Below are 22654 nucleotides of genomic sequence, written 5' to 3' on the forward strand. Positions count from 1 at the left end.
ACCTCCTCTGGACCCTTTGCAGAGCCAACACATCCTTCCTCATATATGGTGCCCAAAATTGCTCACAACTTTCCAAATGCGGCCTTCCCAGCGCCTTATACTTAACATTACATCCCTTTTTTAATATATAAGCCCTCTTGAAATAAATGCTAGCATTACAAATGCATAACAGACACAAGTTGCCCCATGAATGGAGTGTATTGCTCAGTCATTTCAGGCAGCAGTCAAATGTTAACTGCATTGTTGCATTTAGAGTCATCATAAGTGCTGATGGTGTTTGGATGACCAACTTCCTTCCTTCCTGGCAGGACATGAACAATTGGGCTTTTCCAATCCAGTCCATATCGATGCCACATTTACTGATATTACTATTGTTTTTGTTTTAAATTAGAGATTTATTTAATTACGTGAATTTATATTCGCACCTACAATGCTGGAATTCAAACTTGTGTTACGATAAACTTTCCAGACTGAGGATACTGGTCTCGTAAAGAATATGGACCTTTTAGGCAGGACAATAGTTACTGCCCATTCTTAGTTGCCTTGAATTAATGAAGCCACAACCATGAAATGAAGAATTAGGGTGGCTGACAGGGGTACTTTACTTCCATAAAGTGTTTACATTCAATACATCAGATGTATTTTTTTTATCATTTTATGGACTTCATAATTTTCTTGATTTTTTTCATAGAGAGGATCAAGCTGGCCAGCTGCCAGAGGAAGTTGTTGAGGCAGTACTATAATAACATTCAAAAGGCAGTTGGACAGGTACATGGATAGGAAAGGTTTACAGGGATATGATCCAAATACGGGTAGATGGGACTAGTGTAGATGGGGCACCTTGGGGCACAAAAAGAAAAGCACTTTGCTCACCAGACTAAAAGTATGTACTTGCAGTCCATCAATAGGTTATGTCAAACTCATTAGTTAGGCAGCAAAATCATTCAGCATGCAAGGCCAAAACAGCAAGTAGTGGTTTTCTGTAGTTGAAGTTGCGATCTTCACAGCATCAATCTTTTTTATGCTAATTTCTGAATGTGATGATTTCACTGATCTACATTAATCTGCTGTATAATAAACCAAATGTTCTAAAGTATGTCACTGTGGTTAACAGGACAGATGGTAAGTGCAGAATTGTTACAATTACAGAACAGGAGCTGATCAATGTGTTGACTGCACTTCTTCCCGAACTTCACTTATTTCAATCCCATTTTTACAAAAGTGTTTGAAGTGTTAGAATCATTTTATACCTGTAGAACAGTAATGCACTGTTCATAAACTTACAGGCTTCCTGTAGGAACTTTTCCCGCACACTATCCGAAGTGCAGTTTTTGCATGTTTTGATAGCAACTGCCATGGCAGAATTTTCCTGCAAATAACACAAAAGATTTAAAAATTAATGCTTGATTAGCCAATTAAGTAGTTTGATTAAATACAACTGAACCAAGCACTTACTTTGAGGTATCATTCAAATGATCCTGATTCAAGCAGCCAATTTATGTGCAAATAGATAAACCTTCTGCGGTTTGATTAACTATAAACAGAAATGCTCCATTCTGATTTGGCTTAAAATACAATAACTGTTCTAAGAAATATTAATACGGGATACTTACAAACAATTTTAAGCAATTCACGAGGACAGAATATAAGCAGAATGTTAGCTCTGACATTGCCCATGTTTGCAACAGAACTTTTAGTTTCATGACTGATTGATATGGCCAGTTATCTACAGTGGATGTGATCTCCTTGGCTCTCCACTCTGCACTGAACCACTTGGATAATAAGAACAACGACGCAAGGTTGTTGTTCATTGAATAAAGCTCAGCACTATCACCCACTCCAAATATCAAACTCGGAGAACTGGATCTCTGCTTACCCTTATGTAATTCAGGGATCTTCAACTTCCTCATCAGCAGACCACAAACAGTATGAATGGGGAACAATACCTCCTCCTCAATAGCCATCAACGCAGGAGGCCGTGTGCTCAATCCTTGCTCTATGTTCTCTATACCCATTTGACTATGTAGCCAGATACAACAAAGCCATCTTTAGGTTTGCCAAAAGACTTTGTTGGACATATAATGGGTAATGATAAGTCATAGGACTAGAGAAAGATTGATAATCTTATTGAGTGATGTCAAAACAACAATCTTGCTCTCAACAATAGCAAGACCGAGGAACTGATTTTTGACTTCAGGAAGGGAAAGCCAAGGATCCACAAAATCTGTCTACATCGACGGGATGGCAGTGGAGAGCGTCAACATCTTTAGGTTCCTGGGCGTATATATAACTCTGAAGATTTATCACCAAAACACCGATGCTATCTCTATGAAAGCTCATCAGCACCTCTACTTCCTTAGAGGATTGAGGAAATTTGGTATGTCGACAAATACTCTTTTGAACTACAACATCTGTATGGTAGGGAGCATACTAACTATCAACAGCACTACCTAGTTCGGCAATTTGAATGCCCAGGAACGAAGGAGATGAGAGTGGTAAACATTTTCCAGTCCATCACAGTTACTGACCTCCCTGATGATTATCTTGCTTTCAACTTTGGGAAAGTGATTTTAGTTACTCACTGGAGTCATGTAAATCCCTTGATGGACATCACCAAACTGTCCCTCTCCAATGCAACGACCCAGTTCAATTCTCTCTCGCTGTATCTCATAGTCCCTGGCTGTGAAGAGTGGAAAAGAAAAACAAATTTAATGACTGTGCTCCAGAGATTCTTGCATTTCCATTTTTAATATAAATGAGAAACGGTTATTGTAAGTGACACACAACTTGACACAATTATATTCATCCACAGGCAGCAGGCAAAATAATCAGACAACAATTGAGAAATAGATTCATTACCTTCGTCTATCCCATAGCTTTCTGCATTGCAATGGGGGTAGGAAGGAGAACAAAAATCAAAAACCTGTATACATTATAAGTTCTGTAGATAAAGTTGCAAAATGCAATTAAGTTGACCAATGAGTGCTCAACAATGAATTCAATCCGCCATTTTATGCAAACAGCGACAAAAAATCTTAAAGGAATAGCTATTATAAATATCTTTATGTGTAATAATTTAAATCAACATTAATTGAACAGTGGTGATAAAAGGAACTGCTGGAATCTTGAGAAAAACAAAGTGCTTGCGGAACTCAGTGGGTCAGACAGCATCGGTGGAGAAAATGGACAGATGACGTTTTGGATCAGAACCCTTCTTCAGATCCTTAAGTCGGAACCTAACTTTATCTGTCCATTAATTAAACAATCACTTCACAAAAATGACAGGAAAAAGTCACATGACCCCCCCCCCCCCCCCCCCCCCCCAAAGTTCTCCCTTTTTCCATTGGGTCTTTTGAGGTTCTTTTGCACAGTGGATGTGCAGATTTCATAGTTACATACTATTCAAGCAGGAAGAGAGGCTATTTGTAATAAAATAATAGAAATCATTTATAGCATACAGATAATAAAAATATAATGCAGTCTTAATATGTAGCTTCAATTTTTAAGGCTTGCAATAAACTTTAACAGGGACGGGAAACAATTGCTGACTTTGCAATGAACAAAATCTTCCAGGTATCTCAAAAAATGCTAATGAATACATCTGATAGTCAAATTTCAAATACAATACAATACAATACAATATATCTCTATTGTCATTGTACCCAGGGGTACAACGAGATTGGGAATGCGCCTCCCATACGATGCAATAATTTAAGTAATTTAGACAACAGCAACCCAACGAAACAATTGTAGCATTCAAATAACATTGGTTCAAATGTTAATCCTGTCTTGTCTTCAGAATTAGTCATGCCACCATTCAGCCAGTTGCACCTCTCCAGACCAAGTACTCAATTTGAAACAATACTCCGCACATCTGTGTTTAAGGTCTAACTGGTAGATAAAATTATAGTACTCTTATTTCAGGGATCTGTGGTCAAAGGAGCCCAGGGAAAATGGCATTACATCAGGCAAAACTATCATTCATTTTAACTAACATAAACTAATGCATTTAATCTATTTACTTTATGGGCACCTGGATATCTTTGGTTTCTGCACAAAATTTTCAAATGGTGTCCTTTAATCACCAAAGGCCAACATGTTGTCATACTAAAAATTTAGATGGGCTGAATGCAGAGAGCATTTTGTAATCTGGGAGAGCTGGACCACATGATGGCCCCCTGATTGCCACTTTGGCCAGAGGTTCTTGAACAAACCTCAGGGAAATGAAATCCTAAGATAATTGAAGCAGATAACACACCAGCACCCATGCATTATATGAATGAGAGGAGCATAACATCTTGAGTGATGGTCTGAAACATCAGTTAAGAGCATTTAATATTTTATTTACATGACTGTGTAGTTGAAGATTGCTTGGGAACTGACGAGGGATCCTGAGGGATATTAAATTACTTCTGTCGAGAGGCAGGAGTATTCTTGGTTTGCCTGGCTTTGCTGAATACAGTGCCCTCCATAATGTTTGGGACAAAGACCCATCATTTATTTATTTGCCTCTGTACTCCACAATTTGTGATTTGTAATAGAAAAAATCAAGTGGTTAAAGTGCACATTGTCAGATTTTAGTAAAGGCCATTTTTATACATTTTGGTTTCACCATGTAGAAATTACAGCTGTGTTTATACATAGTCCCCCCATTTCAGGGCACCATAATGTTTGGGACGCATGGCTTCACAGGTGTTTGTAATTGCTCAGGTGTGTTCAAATGCCTCCTTAATGCAGGTATAAGTGAGCTCTCAGCACCTTGTCTTTCCTCCAGTCTTTCCATCATCTTTGGAAACTTTTATTGCCGAACATCAACTAGGACCAAAGTTGTGCCAATGAAAGTCAAGGAAGCCATTATGAGACCGAGAAACAAGGATAAAACTGTTAGAGACATCAACCAAACCTCAGGCTTACCAAAATCAACTGTTTGGAACATCATTAAGAAGAAAGAGAGCACTGATTGAGCTTACTAATTGCAAAGGGACTGGCAGGCCAAGGAAGACCTCCACAGCTGATGACAGATGAATTCTCTCTAAAATAAAGAAAAATCCCCAAACACCTGTCCGACAGATCAGAAACACTCTTCAGGAGTAAGGTGTTGATTTATCAATGACCACTATCCGCAGAAGACTTCATGAACAGAAATACAGAGGCTACACTGCAAGATGCAAACCACTGGTTAGCAGCAAAAATAGGATGGCCAGATTACAGAAGTACTTAAAAGAGCAACTACAGTTCCGGAAAAAGGTCTTGAGGACAGATGAGAAAAGATTAACGTATATCAGAGTGATGGCAAGAGCAAAATATGAAGGAGAGAAGGAACTGCCCAACATCCAAAGCATACCACCTCACGTGGTATTGGGGGTAGGGTACTGACATGGATAGAAAATTGGTTGGCAGACAGGAAACAAAGAGTAGGGATAAATGGGTCCCTTTCAGAATGGCAGGCAGTGACTAGTGGGGTACCGCAAGGCTCGGTGCTGGGACCGCAGCTATTTACAATATACATTAAATACTTAGATGAAGGGATTAAAAGTAACATTAGCAAATTTGCAGATGACGCAAAGCTGGGTGGCAGTGTGAAGTGTGAGGAGGATGCTATGAGGATGCAGGGTAACTTGGACAGATTATGTGAGTGTGTAGATGCATGGCAGATGCAGTTTAATGTGGATAAATGTGAGGTTATCGAGTTTGGTGGTAAGAACAGGAAAGCAGATTATTATCTGAATGGTGTCAAGTTTGGAAAAGGGGAAGTACAACGAGATCTGTGTGCCCTAGTTCATCAGTCACTGAAAGTGAGCATGCAGGTACAGCAGGCAGTGAAGAAAGCTAATGGCATGTTGGCCTTCATAACAAGAGGAGTTGAGTATAGGAGCAAAGAGGTCCTTCTGAAGTTATACAGGGCCCTAGTGAGACCGCACCTGGAGAAATGTGTGCAGTTTTCGTCTCCAAATTTGAGGAAGGAAATTCTTACTATTGAGCGAGTGCAGCGTAGGTTCACGAGGTTAATTCCCGGAGTGGTGGGACTGTCGTATGTTGACAGACTGGAGCGACTGGGCTTGTATGCTCTGGGATTTAGGATGAGAGGGGATCTTATTGAAACATATAAGATTATTAAGGGATTGGACACACTAGAGGCAGGAAACAGCTTCCCGATGTTGGGGGGTCCCTAGCCAGGGGCCACAGTTTAAGAATAAGGGGTAGGCCATTTAGAACGGAGAGGAGGAAAAACTTTTTCACTCAGTGAGGTGTGAAGCTGTGGAACTCTCTGCCTCAGAAGGCAGTGGAGGCCAATTCCCTGGATGCTTTCAGGAGAGAGTTAGATAGAGCTCTTAATGATAGTGGAGTCAAGGGATATGGGGAGAAGGCAGGAATGGGGTATTGATTGTGGATGATCAGCCATGATCATGGTGAGTGGCGGTGCTGGCTCAAAGGGTTGTATGGCCTACTCCTGCACCTATTGTCTATTGTCATCTGTGAAACAAGGTGGTGGGGGTGTTATGGCCTGGACATGTATGGCTGCTGAAGGTACTGGCTCACTTATCTTCATTGATTATACAACTGCTGATGGTTGTAGCAGAATGAATTCTGATGTGAATAGACACATCCTATCTGCTCAAGTTCAAATGCCTCGAAACTCATTGGCCGGCGGTTCATTCTGCAGCAAGACAATGATCCCAAACATACTGCTAAAGCAACAAAGGAGTTTTTCAAAGCTAAAAAACAGTTAATTCTTGAGTGGCCAAGGCAATCACCCGATTGAGCATGCTCTTGGTATGCTGAAGAGAAAACTGAAGGGGACTGGCCCCCAAAACAAGCATAAGCTAAAGATGGCTGCAATTCAGGCATGGCAAAGCATCACCAGAGAAGACACCCAGCAACTGGTGATGTCCATGAATCGCAGACTTCAAGCATGCAAAGGATATGCAACAAAATACTAAACATGACTATCATTTATGACATTGCTGTGTCCCAAACATTATGGTGCCCTGAAATGGGGGGACTATGTATAAACACTGCTGTAATTTCTACATGGTGAAACCAAAATGCATTAAAATTTACCTTTATTAAAATCTGACAATGTGCACTTTAACCACATGTGATTTTTTCTATTACAAATCTCAAATTGTGGAGTACCGAGGCAAATAAATAAATGATGGGTCTTTGTCCCAAACATTATGGAGGGCACTGTAGGTGTTCTTAATGAGATATTATTATTTTAAGCCTACATGGAGCCACTAAAGAAAATTAAGCACATCTATTCATCACTGATGAATTTGTGTGGTTGTGCCCTTAAATTGTCACTGTGCATCTAAATGACAAATTTACCTAATACAAATACTCACATATATTTTGGGGATATTGCCTGTGCATTTTAAACAGTGACCATATCACTGCAGTTATGTTTTGTGCCCATTTTAGGCCTGAAAAATGGATGCACAGCATGTCAATTTTTACTCCCATGTGCTTAAATGTCTATCTCATTTTATTCCTGTCGTTAAGAAAACGACATGTTATGAAAACATTTAATTGATCACTAATACTAGGTCTGTTTTCACTTGTTTCATTTTAGAAGTTCAACATTAGGAAATCAAATTAGTTTATAATTTCAACATTTCCCCCAGGTAATTACAAAACGTTGGAGTAACTCAGCGGGACAGGCAGCATCTCTGGACAGAAGGAATGGGCAACATTTCAGGTCTTCAGACCCATCATGGCAAATTCAGGGCCCATTCATGATTGAAATTGTAAAGGAATATTATTTGAAATGATTTTTGTCAAAGTTCACATCTTATTTAAGTTATAATTAAATATATATTTAACCAAGTTTGACAAATGATTTTGACCTGCCATTCTGGCTCCTGACTGTTTCTATTCCCACAGATATAGCCTAAACTACTGAGTATTTCCAGCATTCTCTATTTCAAATTAAGTTTATACTTAAAAGTATGTTTCCAGATTGTGGGGTTTCAAGAAATCTGTTTTGGACCCTGACCCACGTTGCTGATGTGATTGTCACTTTGACTCAAATGTAATTTAATCAGCAGCTTCTTGTTTGTGAGGTAGAAGGCTACTAATACCACTACGAAGGAAGTTAAATATATATTGTAGAAGACAATCCTGTGCTGAACTGAGGTCTTCCTGCACTGTCAGATGTGCTACCTTAAAGATGAATTTAAAATTTAGAATCTGTTCCCCCCCCTCTCCACCGCCCACCCCCACTTGTGGATAATGAAGATCACCACGACACTACAATAAGGACAGCAAGGGAGGTCTTGTACCCTGGCCAACAATTATCACGTGACCTACAAGAGATTACCTGGGCATTTATTTCATTATCATTCACAGAACTGAACATTCTGCAATCTGACTGCTGCAAATTATGGAAGCAACCACATTTCTGAAATACCTCATGAGTTCTAAAGTGATTTGGAATGTTCCACTAGATTGTGTACTAGATAAATGGAAAGCTTTCTCCTTTAAGTTCATATCTCCTTCCCACCAGGCATGTATGTTTTTCCTTCTGCAGGGTCTACTTGATCTGCAAAAAGTGGGTAGTGGAGAGTGGGTAGTGATCACCACTATCCACTCTCAATTGTATCAGGAACAATTTCTTCCTGATAATATACCTGGCTAACAATCACTTACTCCATCTGTCAATCAACGCCCCCCCCCCCCCCTTCACTTGCCAGACTTTGTCCCACTTCTTCTCCAGTTTTTTCCAATCTACCATTCAGCCTGAAGGGTCCCGACCCAAACCATCACCTGTTTATTCCTCCACAAATGCTGCCTGACCCACTGAGTTACTCCAGGACTTTGTGTTTTGCTCAAGAATCCAACATTTGCAGTTCCTTGGGTAGCCAACAATATCCCAGTAATACCCTTCTCTGTCACATAGGTGGACTGTTTACCATTACTATAATACCCTAACATCCTTAGCCAATCGAACCAGATCCTAAAAACAATGACTACATTGTGTTCTGCCATTCTGTCAAACACGTTTTCTGACACAATATCACTACTAGTTCCAAAATGGCAACATTACATTTTCAATACTCACTCTACAACTCTTTCTACATAAAACTCACAAGCCTAACAACTATTCACCTGATTCACCTGCATCAATTTTTACACCCTCTTTCAGAATACCACGAGTTAGAATCAACCATGGATAAATTGAGTCAATAGCAATAGCGAACTCGATGCCTGAAAATATAAATTTCTTACTTTATATATAATCCAAATTTCAATCAATTAATGTCAGTAGCTTATGTACTTTACTCTATCTATCTATCTATCTATCTATCTATCTATCTATCTATCTATCTATCTATCTATCTATCTATCTATCTATCTATCTATCTATCTATCTATCTATCTATCTATCAATCATTATATATATTGCTAAAACTCTGTTTGATTGTTTGCGCGTTTGATTGTTTGCTGATGCCTGTGATGCAACCTTATTTTGTGCCCCCATCACATGATAACGCGACAATTTTAGGACCACCTTTCTCACCTTTGTCCTGGGGACACTTTCATCCGAGTTTCATTCAAATTGGTCTTATATTTGGAGAGATTTTAAAGTTAAAAAATTACCTTATAAAACTGATAAGGTAATGCCGTATGATGTTCAGCATATGAATGACACATGACATTCAGCGTATGACGTCACAATGGGACCCACCCGAGTGACAGCCAATGAGGGAGGGGGAGCCCACGATGACCGCTGGGGGTGGGACCCACCAGGGTGGCGGGAGTGGTGGCCAATGAGGGGGAGGGGGCTGTGGGCCGACGAGCTTCCGCTAACACCCACTGCATCCCACCACTCACCCCTCTCCTCCCCTCCCCCTCCCACTCCTTCCCCACACAACCCCCCTCCTCCCTTCCCCCCCTCACCCACTCCATCCCCCCTCAAGCCCCCCTTATCCCTCACCCGCTCCCCTCTCTCCTGCCAGGAGGACGAGCTTCGTTTTCGACGTCAGTCAGCGCTAACCTTAGATATTTCGAACTTTACGCGGGACCCGCCAGTGACGGGTATGGCGGCCATAGGGGGGGTGGGGCTGTGGGCCGATGAGCTGCCGCTAACTCACCCACTCCATCCCCCCTGAACACCCCTCCCCCCCCACTCACCCACTCCTTCCCCACACAAACCCCCTCCTCCCCCCCCACCCACTCCATCCCCCCTCACCCCCCCTCACCCCCCCCCTCACCCCCCCCTCCCTCAACCGCTCCTCCCCCCGCCGGGAAGGATGCGCTTCATTTTCAACATCAGTCCGCGGCAACCTAGGATATTTCGACTTTGCGATGGTGCAAACGGCAGCAACCCGTAGCGAGCCGCAACTCGCTTCCGGCAACGTGAGGGGGGATGGAGTGGTTGAGTGGGTGAGGGGGCCAGGGTGAGGGGGGAGATAAGGGTGGTTGAAGGGGGATGGAGTGGGTGAGTGGAGGGTGAGTGGGGGGGAGGAGGGAAAGGGGGAGGTGGAGGAGGGGAGGGTGCTAGACCAATGCAGGAGAGATTTGGGTGTTGAGGGGTGATGGAGTAGGTGAGGGAGGGGGGTGAGGGGAGGGGGGGATAAGGGGGGTTGAGAAGGGATGGAGTGGGTGAAGAGGGAGTGGAGGAGGTGCGTTGAGGGGGGAATGGAGTGAGGTTGAGGGGGGATATAGTGGGTGAGTGGGGGGGAGGAGGGGGGTTCAGGGGAGATGGAGTGGGTGAGTTAGTAGCAGCTCGTTGGCCCGGAACCACCCTCCCCCTCATTGGCCGCCACTCCCGTCACTCGGGCGGATCCCATTGCTGTGTCAAATACGTCTGACGGCCAGGGACTTGGAAAAGGTGATTTTTAAACTTTATGTCTAATTTTAAAAATATAAGACCAGGGGGGAGAAATTTGCTCATATTATATTCACATACAAGCAAAAATGCATTTGCATTTTCAGAAATGTATTTAAATATTGTAAATTAAGGTAACAAATACTGAAAGAAATAGAAACTTAATATTTCTCTGTATGTTCCTGACCAGATTCAGTGGAGTTGCTAATTAAAACTACAAATGGTAAAAATCTGTAAACAAAGTGTGCAGTAAATGATCAGAAACCAAAATGTCACCCAAACATTAACGTTTACACTTGAGGCATCAGCGGGCTTACACTGCACTTTCAACTTTTTCATTTTATTTTTAACTTAGTTTTAAACCACTGCTTGGGGCAGAAACAAACATGCAACAATCAGCTGCCAAAAAGCATGCAACAATTATCTGTTGTTACCACAGAGAGGTCTCTAACTTAAATTTTCTCCAGAGGAAATGTTGGATATCAAAATCTATGGCAAATTTTCCAGTGGTGGCTCTCTGAAAATACATTAATACTTGTGAAAGAAATTAATCAATTTTCTGGAAAATCACAAACAATAAGGGATTTAGAATTGAAATTCTTCTCTTTTCTATTACACCTTTTCGCAAGGTCACATTATTTTGGTCATGATCAATTGGAATTAACAGAATATGGAACTGTAAAATGTAAACTTCAGAACGTCATGGTTTAATTATGTTATGGTAAACAATACCAAAATTCAGTTAACAAACGTAAACAATTCCATCCGTCTACTTAATATAATTTGAACCAATTAGTCATAAATGACTTTCAAAAAATCTATATCCATTCATCACTGATCACTGTAAAACTTCAATGAATCGTTGGTGAATATTTACACTCAGTTCTAACATGATCAATACTTGTGCTCAATAGCACAATGCTAATAACAAAAAAGGGTCTTTCATATTTTAGGGGACTATGTTCCAAGAAAAAAAAGTATGGAACAGTAAAAAGGAAACAAATAGCAACCACTATTTACTTTGGTGTTAAAAAATGCTACCAATTTTTCAAATGTCTCTTCTTCATTAAATAAAATGAATTAGCTCCACACAATTTCATTCAAACCACGTCATCAAGATGCATACCAAAGTAAAATATAACTTTTGAGCAAGTGCCATTTTCTATGCAGCAAGCAGTTATAAATACCGCTGAAAAATGTCAGAAGGTATTTCTCAGTAAATGTTTATCAACTATAAATTCAGCCAACATTTGGATATCAGCCGTTTCTGAAAGCTCGGATGGAACACAGAGTATTAGAAACAACATTTCTTCAAATATTTACGCTTGAATAGTCGTTTAATTCTGGTCCACGTTTCGCCATGACACCAAGTGAATTTACTTACTAGAAGGCATGGTGTATGTGTCCTCTTCATCTATGATCTCTGCGTAATCATCGGTTTCTGCAAGTGAAGAACCATGCATTTTAGTTTGGTTTGTTCAAAACACAAACTGTTTCTAATTCAATTTAGACATACAGCATAAGGAAGGGATTAAAAGATGAACAACCCTTTTCCTTTTAGACAGCTGAAGCACTTTTGAAAAAGAATCTCTCAACCACTATTACAGAGTGACGACTGCAGACGGCCAGGATGCCAAACCATTTCGGGAGAATTAGATGACATCATCCAATCACAAGTACAGCTTTCCTCTCAGAAAACGGAAGAACAGTAAGTAGGGGGATTGCCCTTGATGTGATGAGAAAAAAACCCGAATACACGTTTAACAAAATAGGAAACCATTGACCTATGTCTAAAATACTCTGAAGTTTAAATTTAAAAAATGTTATCATACAAGGTTTGCATGCCACAACAATCTCAAAAATTCCCAAACCCTTTCCTCCACCCCCCTGTAATTTGTATAAAATGTCAAGGCTCTATCTGGCTAATGTTATTCTTGAGCAACAGAGCACAAGGGAAAACAAAGGTGGTCTTTGCCCAGAATTCATTTCTGTCGATTTCCCACATATTAACATTTCTGGAACTCAGCCTTTTAACTATGGCAACAAAAAAAAAATGTTATTTCATTTGGAACATATGGTAATAAAATATAGCACAACTTAAAAATAGGTGCATGGATTTCTTCAGAATGTATTTTAACAATTTTCTTCAGTATTACAAAATTGATGCAAAAATAACTAAATTTGTTCCTCTCAAAATTGAAATACACTATCTGTCACTTGAAAGACTGTCAACATTTTAATGTAACAAAATATTGCAGAATATTTCAGGAAAAATAATCAAATTCAGAGTGAGCAAAACACTAGTAAGGGATTATAACCAGTTTCAGATTGCACTGATAGGCTTTGAGGGAGTTTGTCGCCCCCCCCCCCCCCCCCCCCCCCGAGGATTTGCAAAGCATGGTGAATAATTTAAGGCAAGCATTTAAAAAATGTTTTTGAAATGATTCATGGTTCTGCATTCTGAACTGCCGAAGAGGGAACACAAAAGTAGTCACCAGGTCATAAAGCTTGCGCAGGAATCAGCTGATTGAGTTGCAAAGTGATTTTGGGTTCAGGATAATGATAATGATAAAGCAAAGTTGTAGTAAAGGGAATGAACCAATAAATAATGTAAAAGCAAAAAATTTTGGAAAATGCATAACTGATGAAGGGCCATTGACCTTTCTCCACAGATGCAAATTGACCTTGCTGAGTGTCTCCGGCAATATTGGCTTTTATTTATGATGTCCAGCATTTGCAATATTTTGCTCTTCATCTGTCACTAAAACAAAGGAGCTGATTGTGGACTTCAGAAGGGCTAAACATCCAAGGATGTACATGCCACTGGAGATAAATGGGTCTATTGTGGATAGGGTGAGCAGTTTTAAATACTTGGGAGTCCGCATCGCAGAGGATCTGACGTGGGCAACGCACATTGCCGCACTGGTGGGTAAGGCTAAGCAGCGCCTTTACCACCTTAGACAACTGAGGAAATTCAGAGTGTCTCTGAGGATCCTTCATTGCTTCTACTCTGGGGCTGTAGAGAGCATCCTGTCCGGCAACATTACAGTCTGGTTTGGGAACAGCTCTGCCCAGGACAGGATGGCCCTGCAGAGAGTAGTGCGTTCGGCAGAACGCACCATGGGAACTACACTCGTCCCCCTGCAGGACCTATACATCAGGAGTTGCAGATCCAGAGCAAGCAAGATCATGAGGGACCCCTGCCACCCCAGTAACGGACTGTTCCAGATGCTACGATCAGGCAAACGCCTCCGCTGTCACACTGTGAAAATGGAGAGGATGAGACGGAGCTTCTTCCCACAGGCCATCAGGACTGTCAACTTTTATAACCCCAGAGACTAAATTTTTGTCGACACTAATAGTAACTTATTAACTTTATTTATATGCTGTAACTGTAATTCTTTTTGTGCACAACCCGCAGGCATTGCCACTTTCATTTCACTGCACATCGTGTATGTGTATGTGACAAATAAATTTGACTTGAGGAAAGCAAGTATTTGGTCTTATCCGCTGAGAAATAAAGTACATTTGAAGTATGTAGCTACTGGTCAGATTTTTCAAATGCTTTTCATTCATTGTCTTATTTCTTGTTACATTAATACCAAAATTATAGATCTTATCTATAATACCGCACGGTGGGACGGCGGTAGAGTTGCTGCCTTACAGCGAATGCAGTGCCGGAGACTCGGGTTTGATCCTGACTACGGGTGCTGTCTGTACGGAGTTTGTACGTTCTCCCCGTGACCTGAGTGGGTTTTCTCTGAGATCTTCGGTTTCCTCCCACACTCCAAAGACGTACAGGTATGTAGGTTAATTGGCTGGGCAAATGTTAAAAAAATTGTGCCTAGTGTGCGTAGGATAGTGTTAATGTGCGGAGATCGCTGGGCGGCGCGGACCCGGTAGGCCGAAGGGCTTGTTTCTACACTGTATCTCTAAATCTAAAAATCTAAAAAATAAAAAAATCTTATCCCTTTTAAATAGTTCCCGGGACCGCAACTATTTACAATATATATTAATGATTTGGATGATGGAATTAGAAGTAACACCAGCAAGTTTGCAAATGACACAAAGCTGGGTAGCAGTGTGAACTGCGGAGGATGTTAGGAGGTTGCAGGGTGACTTGGACAGGTTGAGTGAGTGGGCAGGTGCATGGCAGATGAAGTATAATGCAGATAAATGTGAGGTTATCCACTTTGGCGGCAAAAACAAGGAGGGAGATTATTATCTCAATGGTATCAGATTAGGTAAAGGGGAAGTGCAACAAGACCTGGGTGCCCTTGTACACCAGTCACTGAAAGTGAGCGTGCAGGTACAGCAGGCAGTGAAGAAAGCTAATGGCATGTCTGCCACCATAACGGGAGGATTTGAGCATTGGAGTAAAGAGGTCCTGCAGTTGTGTAGGGCCCTGGTGAGACCACGTCTGGAGTATTGTGTGCAGTTTTGGTCTCCTAATTTGAGGAAGGACGTCCTTGCTATTGAGGCAGTGCAGCGTAGGTTCACGAGGTTAATCCCCGGGATGGCGTGACTGTCATAGGAGAAAAGATTGGAAAGACTGGGCTTCTATTCACTGGAGTTTAGAAGGATGAGGGGATCTTTCAGAGACGTATAAAACTCTGAAAGGACTGGACAAGCTAGATGCAGGAAAAATGTTCCCAATGTTGGGGGAGTCTAGAACCAGGGGCCACAGTCTAAGAATAAAGGGGAGGCCATTTAAAACTGAGGTGAGTAAAAACGTTTTCACCCAGAGAGCTGTGAATTTGTGGAATTCTCTGCCACAGAAGGCAGTGGAGGCCAATTCACTGGATGAATTTAAAAGAGAGTTAGAGAGAGCTCTCGGTGCTGGTGGAATCAAGGGATATGGGGAGAAGGCAGGCACAGGTTGCTGATTGTGGATGATCAGCCATGATCACAATGAATGGCGGTGTTGGCTCAAATGTCCTCCTTCTGCACCTATTTTCTATGTTTCTATGCTTTTAAAAAAACGATAATTTTGTGCTCAAAATTCCATTTTAAAAGACTAAATTATAACATTGAATTTGAATCAGAAAATCATGCAAAATGACTTGGAAAAAGCTCCAGTTTTGTGCAAGGTTCAAGAGCACCAATGTACAAGGCATTCTGTGTTAAGTTTGGATGTGAAGCCAATAAAATACTTTTAAAGGAATGGAAAATCCACTTTCTGAATAGTTTATTCCAGTTAAGCAGCCTGAATTTTTTTACTTTAGTGATAACTTTCCGTTACTTAGATGCACAAATATGTAATCGACAGTCATCTGACAATTTAGTTTCTTGCCTCTTCTCATTTTGATCTCTCTGAACCCTCTTTTCGAATGAAGCTCAAGGATAAAATAGATTTAGTTTTCACTTGGCTCATTTGACTGAACATTTGAGTTTAACAAATACATTTAAGTATTCTGCTATTCAAATTCATGCCAACCCCGGCTGCATCAATTGGGTCAGAGTTTGCCATGGATCGATGCGACAAGAAGAAACTTGCATTTTGATGAATCCGCGATTTGAACGCACTTAAAAGCTGGCCTGGTACTCAAATAGCAATGTTTGCACAGAGACTGTGTTGTGCACAGGCCTAGTCTTTGATATGGAGAAACATTTTTTTTGACAGTCAGCTAAGACTTGCTTATCTGCCTGTGTATCCTATTCAAAATTAAATATTCAGATGCATTTAGAAAATATAAGAAATATTTAAAAAATATATAAAAACAAATGAAAGCACATAGGATTACACGTAATTAAGTCAGCTTCACCCTTTTTTGTCCGATTTCACCATCTGTACCCCTCTTTTCTTCTCTACTTATCATCAATCGTAGTTACCATCCTCACCCTTCTCTCCCCACCTGACATCAGTCAAACAACCACATCTCACGTGGATCCACCTTTTCCCCTTACCTCTCCCTACCAGCTACCTTCCCTATACTCCATCAGTCTCAAGAAGGGTTCTGATCTGAAATGCGATGGCAGCCTCGCCAACAGTCTGTCTGTCTTCTCGTCTTTTTTTGTTATTTTTAGTGTGTTTTAAAACTTTGTGTTCATGTTCTCTGTTTTGTTTTATGTGGGGCAAGGGCAGGGGGTTAGGGGGAAATGTTTTTCAATCTTTTACCTTGCCGGAGATCTGATTGTTTTCCGGATCGTATCTCCGGTCGCTCTGCGTCCTAAAATCATGGAGCTGGCGGCCTTGCTCGGGACTGACTTTGAGCCCCACCGCGGGGACGTGGACTTACCAACCTGCAACCCCTTGCCTGGGATCGATGCTCCTGCGGATTTCACCATCGAGGAGCTCTCAGTCTCGGGTAGAGACCGATGTCGGGAAGCTCCAAATCGCGGAAGGTTCGACTAGCCCCGACCCGGGTCCGATCGCCCGGCGCAGGGGAGCTGTGATTCCCCCCCCGATGCAGGAGTTCGATCGTCCCAACGCGGAAGACTCAAGGCCGCCGACAGTGGAAGAACAAAGAAGGGAAGAAGTTTGGACTTTTTTTCGCCTTCTGTCACAGTGAGGAATGTGGAGGAGTCACTGTGGTGGATGTTCATGTTAAAATGTATTTTGTGTGTTCTGTTGCTTTTTATTGGTATGATTGTATGGCAAATGAAATTCCTCATATGTTGCAAAACATCCTTGGCTAATAAAGTATGATTATGATGATTAGGAATGTCTTCTGTTTTTCTCTACAGATGCTGCCTGACCCACTGAGTTCCTCCAGTATTATGTTTTTATTTCATGTCCTCTTTTTGCCCTCCTGATTTATCTTAAGTATACTCCTGCATCTCTTGGTTTGTCTCCCAGAGGATTTGTTTGATTACAACTGACTATACTTGTCTTATGCTGCGCATGTATCCATACCAAAACTTCAATATTCCTTGTCAACCAGGGTTCCTTAATCCTGCAAGCCTTGCCCTTCGCTCTCATAGGAATTTGCTGGCCCTGAACTCTTCCTACCTCAATTTTTAAAACTTTCCACTTGCCATGCATCCCTTTACCTGTAAACCACATCTTCCAATCAATTTTTCCAAGTTCCTGTATAATGCCTTCTAAATCAGCTCTCTCTGAGTATTTCCAGCAATTTGCATTTTACTGCAAGTAGGAACAAACTATTTATGTATTTTATCATGATACTAAAAGTATATTGAGACTATAACAATACTTACACATGTATTAATTTCTAACATTTTCACTTGTGTGAATAAAACAAGATGTTTCTAGATTTCTGTTGAGCAAGGATACAGAAATAACAAATGTGAACGCGTACTTTGAAAGAACCATTTTATCAAAGCTGGAACTCCTGCATCAAATCTGGTTGCCCAACCTGGCCTTCACTTCTCCAAACATACAACACCCATGCCTTTGGAAGACCCTACTATTTTCAATCTACTGACAAATAATACAGAAAAATGGTAGTCTCTCCCCCAACCCTCATGTTATGGCCGTTCAGCATGGAAATTCACCCTTGCAGAATACACAGATCATGACCCAAAACATTTTAGACATGGAATCAAATTTGATCTCATGAAATTTGTTCGAAATAAAAGTAAATAAATGAACATGTTTCTTTTCAACTCGTGTTTTTTAACGTGTAGATGTAATGGAAAATTGTGATAGAGACCCCCTCCAGGATGCAAGGGTCACCTGTACAAATAAATGGAATATTGTCTTGCTCAATTAAAATAGATAATTCGGAACAAATTTCATATCTGTACAGTCTAACTTGTTTTTATAACAACCTTTTTGCAAGATTCCATATTATTCGTCAAATTCCCTGATGGGATTGCCGTCCAATATTTCATTTGATTTTGTACTAAATAATAATTGGCTGTGGAAGAATCGCATTCAGAAACTCATTAAAAAATGCTTGGCAAGTGTCTGAATTATTAATGCAATTGGAAACCATTTTTGGGCTATATTGAAATGCAATAATGATAGACTCTTGGTCATTTTGTGGAACAGGAAAATTATATACGTATTTCCTGGCATTGACCCCTCTTGTACTGGGATACCATTCCCCATACAACTTTTTTTTAGAACTTTACCATGCACCTTTCTAAAAAACATCATTAACAGTTACTCTTGGAATAGATTAGTCTTTTCAATGAAATCCTCCAACAATATCCACAAGACCCATCAGTATCCATCTTACTCATCTTGCATTCTGACCATACCACCCACATACCCCACTCCACAAAAGCAACATTCAATCACACCGATGAACCCAGAACGTTCAGGCTCCCACCTATCATTCGCACGAAGACCTCAAACACCTCAATCCCCTAACAACGTCCTGGAACCAACCTCAATCACTGTCACAAATTTTAGGCCAACAATTGTTCTAATCTTGGTACATCAACCCATGTTTAATGGTTAAGGCCCAACCCCTTTCCTCCTACCCCTGAAGTACCCCCTTCAGCTCCCCCCAAAACAATCCATGGGATCAATCACCTTTTATTCCCATTTGCAGCAATCCATGATCCTGCTGACAAGCATTACATCTCTACATTATGTTGGTATGTTGGTCACAATTACATTTGAAAGTCAAATCTCATTTATTGAAATAATATGATAAAGGCACATTTTCACACCGATGGCACAGCATTTAAGAAATATCGTGTTTTGTTGAAAGATTCTGATTATGGAATAACATCAATCACAAAGTAGATTTCTTTGCAGGAGGAGGAGGGATGATTAGCCCTGCAGATATCCAAACTAATGCATGAAAGCTGCAGGTGAAAGACAAATTTATTTTATGATGGTCTTGAAATCACTTGCTGTAAGGGTGATGTAAAGAATCAAAGAAGGTTTACAGAACAAAATTAGATGTCGTGAGGAAATATTCTAAAAGGAGGCAGCATGGATTTGATGGGCTGAGCATCCCAGGCCTATGCTATAGTCATCTATGACACACCCACAGTAGCTAAGTAACAAACCACAACCATCAGAGGCTGACTCAAGTAGTATTGCTCTGCCTAGCCCCACAAATTTAAAGTAAGGAAAACTCAAAGGGAAATGCATGTGCAGTGAGTAGAAATTATTTGGTACCTCTATTTCATTACTATACGAGTTAGCACATTTGAAAGACATCGATTCACATGCAGGAATGAGATAAGAATTTTGATTGAAAATTGCAGGTGTTAAATTATAGTTCTTGAAGGTTTAAGTATAATCTATCTGATTTATATGCATGGACATTTCTGTTACATCAAAAATTAAAACTGACCACAATTTCAAAAACACACATTAATGTTGTTAACCAGTTTGAATTCTTCATAATTTTAAATTTAAATGAAACCATACCGTCCCCACTAATTTCATCTGTGAATCCAGGCAGCAAGAAAGAAAGAGAAACAGAGGGGAAAAAAGTAGAAAAATTACATTATTACCAGAGACGAGAACAAAAGGCAGTGTTCAATTTTCAAGAACAAAGAGGTCAGAAAATGCAAGAAAACAGGAATACAACAAAAATGAAAACTAATTTTGGTTTGTTTTGAATATATGTGTTTATAAATTCATTACAATGTTAAAGCTTCCTTGCTTCACCCTTAACATATGATAGATTAATGGATATTTACACTCAAAATTAAACCAATTTCCACCAGCATATGTAAACATCAACCAGACCGCTTTGTACAGCTTGCTGCGATACAATGCAGACCTTCACTCTAGTTTGTTCATCAGTATGTTTAACCGTGAGAACTTTGCTGCTTTCTTACGGTTGCTAACCAGTTCTTGAGCTGTGAATCCATTGCAGTCAGGCAAACCAAACTGAAAACTATATTTACGAGGGACCCAGAAGACAATAGATGGGATGAAACTTCCATCCAATCAAAATTAGCTGGGTTCAGATGCAGGTTTGAATGATCACAGCAGACTATGTATGCAAACCAGTTCGTTCAAGGAAGTAATTTGCTTCACTCTAAAGCAACGGAATCATAACTTGAGAATGAAAAGGGAGAGGGTTAAAAAAAGTTTGTTGCCATGGACTTCCATTGTGTACACTGTGATTACCCTAGCAGCAATAACACAAACTTTCTGACAGACTCAGCTGGTGCAGGATAATTACCAAACACTTAACCAGTAGTAATCATAAAATAAATTCTAAAAATGTGCTGCAATATTTTGTCCATGCCTTTTTTTAATATTAGATTGTGAAAATCATTTGAACACAGCTAAGTGCTCTCAGTAGGTTTCTTCAAACAAAGCAAAACTGCAAACCAATTATCACATTAGTATGAGTGGCCAAAATTATATATTTTAGAGAAGCATATTGGGATAGTTTTCATACTCAAATGATCCATTATGCATGCCTTAAATTCTGAGCAAATTTGTTAAAATGTTAGAAAAACACAAGATATCAAATCAGTTTGTATTCTCTGCCATTATGCTCTATTTTCAACTTAAAATTGAGGGAGATAAGAAATAATACATTGTTAATGGAATGTTTCCAATGAATATTAATTACATTGTTTATTACAGAAGTTCCTAATTCCTTTCAAGGAACACAAATTAAAATATGTCAGAATCTTTGGTCCAAAGAGCATAACTGTAAAACAGAATTAATGAATGAGCAAAGCAAATGATGAGTCAAAAATCATATGATCAGGCCATCAACTAAAAATAATCATGCACATAAAAGTTACTTGAAGGTGATTTAAAATTCCTGTCCACGTATCCATATTTTTAAATCACTGAGGAGGAATCATATGATTTACTTTGCTTTCACTTTGTTAATAAATGCATTTTTTGTATTTTCTTAAACAGTTATCAACAAATTTCAGTTTTTCAAAACTGGGTAAGTTTTGCTTAATGTTTGTTTCAATCAGTTAAGATCATCTTGGGTAACCAGCCTTTTTCATTTTAATGTTTAGAAAAATATTATACCCATTTATATAAATCACCTTTAAATACAAAGATAATAACTTTATTGAATATCTGAGTAATCAGACAGATTATAAAGCACAAATGCAAATAATTCACAGAAGTACCATAAGCAGAAGTGCTGCTTACAGACCAGAATGCAATCTCAATCGCAAAGCAGAGTTAGACTACAAACTGAAATAAAATTCATCAAAGCAACATATCATTTAAAAAATAAAATCAAACAACAATCCAGTACCCTTGGCTGTGTGCTGAGAACAGAGGATGAAAGGAAGAAAGCGCCTGGCTTTCTTTACTCTGGGCTGGCAATGATTCATTCCTTTATTGATGACAAAGAATAAAGGAAAGGTTGGAGATCAGGGTGAAGTAAGAAAAAAAAAATTGAAAAGGAACTTCAATAAACATATTAAATATTTTAAAAAATGTAATAAATACTACTTCAAGACTCTAAATACCAAGCCAACAAAAGCACATTTTATTCACTGCTTGCATCCTGAGAAACAAATATTCACTTAATTAGTTAAACACACAATGCATCCTTTCACCTGCAGGTAACTTGCAATATTTATCTTCATTTCTGCCTTTTACTGTCAATTGCTTATTTCCTCATCTTCATCATCTCTATATATAGCTTAAAAATCAGATCACCTAGTGCCACATTTTTAGGCATCATGCAATACATTATCCATCAAATGTCTACATCAATTTTCTTGTTCAATTTAAGCAGGAAAGACTGAACAACAAGATAAAATACGACGTATTTCTAAGTTATATCCTTAAAAGATTTTCTCCAGATAAATGGTGTGTGTGATTTAAGAAAGTCTGTTGACAAATGGCAGATGCTATAATGACACAGATTTCTTTCTGACCACTGATTACACTCAGTCCTCCTCTTCTGCTATCTGAATGTCCATACGGTGGAGCAGCAGTAGAGTTGCTGCCAT

At 39.9% G+C, this 22654-nt stretch overlaps 1 protein-coding gene across 25 annotated transcripts in view; it reads right to left on the reverse strand.

Annotated features, from left to right (window-relative positions):
* The window catches only part of LOC144592691 (focal adhesion kinase 1), a 359949-nt gene that overhangs the window by 90243 nt on the left and 247052 nt on the right, over nt 1-22654 (reverse strand). For 9 of the 25 annotated variants that reach the window (XM_078397517.1, XM_078397532.1, XM_078397534.1 and 6 more), the window contains 6 exons: nt 21949-22029; nt 20130-20147; nt 12216-12272; nt 2860-2880; nt 2583-2680; nt 1285-1369 (listed from right to left, as the gene is read on the reverse strand). In XM_078397517.1, the coding sequence (XP_078253643.1) occupies nt 1285-1369; nt 2583-2680; nt 2860-2880; nt 12216-12272; nt 20130-20147; nt 21949-22029 (360 nt within the window). The remainder of the gene's footprint in view (nt 1-1284; nt 1370-2582; nt 2681-2859; nt 2881-12215; nt 12273-20129; nt 20148-21948; nt 22030-22654) is intronic. The other 16 variants (XM_078397538.1, XM_078397536.1, XM_078397537.1 and 13 more) reach the window with 5 other exon arrangements.

The sequence above is a fragment of the Rhinoraja longicauda genome, chromosome 4 (genome assembly GCF_053455715.1).
Source record: "Rhinoraja longicauda isolate Sanriku21f chromosome 4, sRhiLon1.1, whole genome shotgun sequence".
Taxonomy (NCBI): Eukaryota; Metazoa; Chordata; class Chondrichthyes; order Rajiformes; family Arhynchobatidae; genus Rhinoraja; species Rhinoraja longicauda.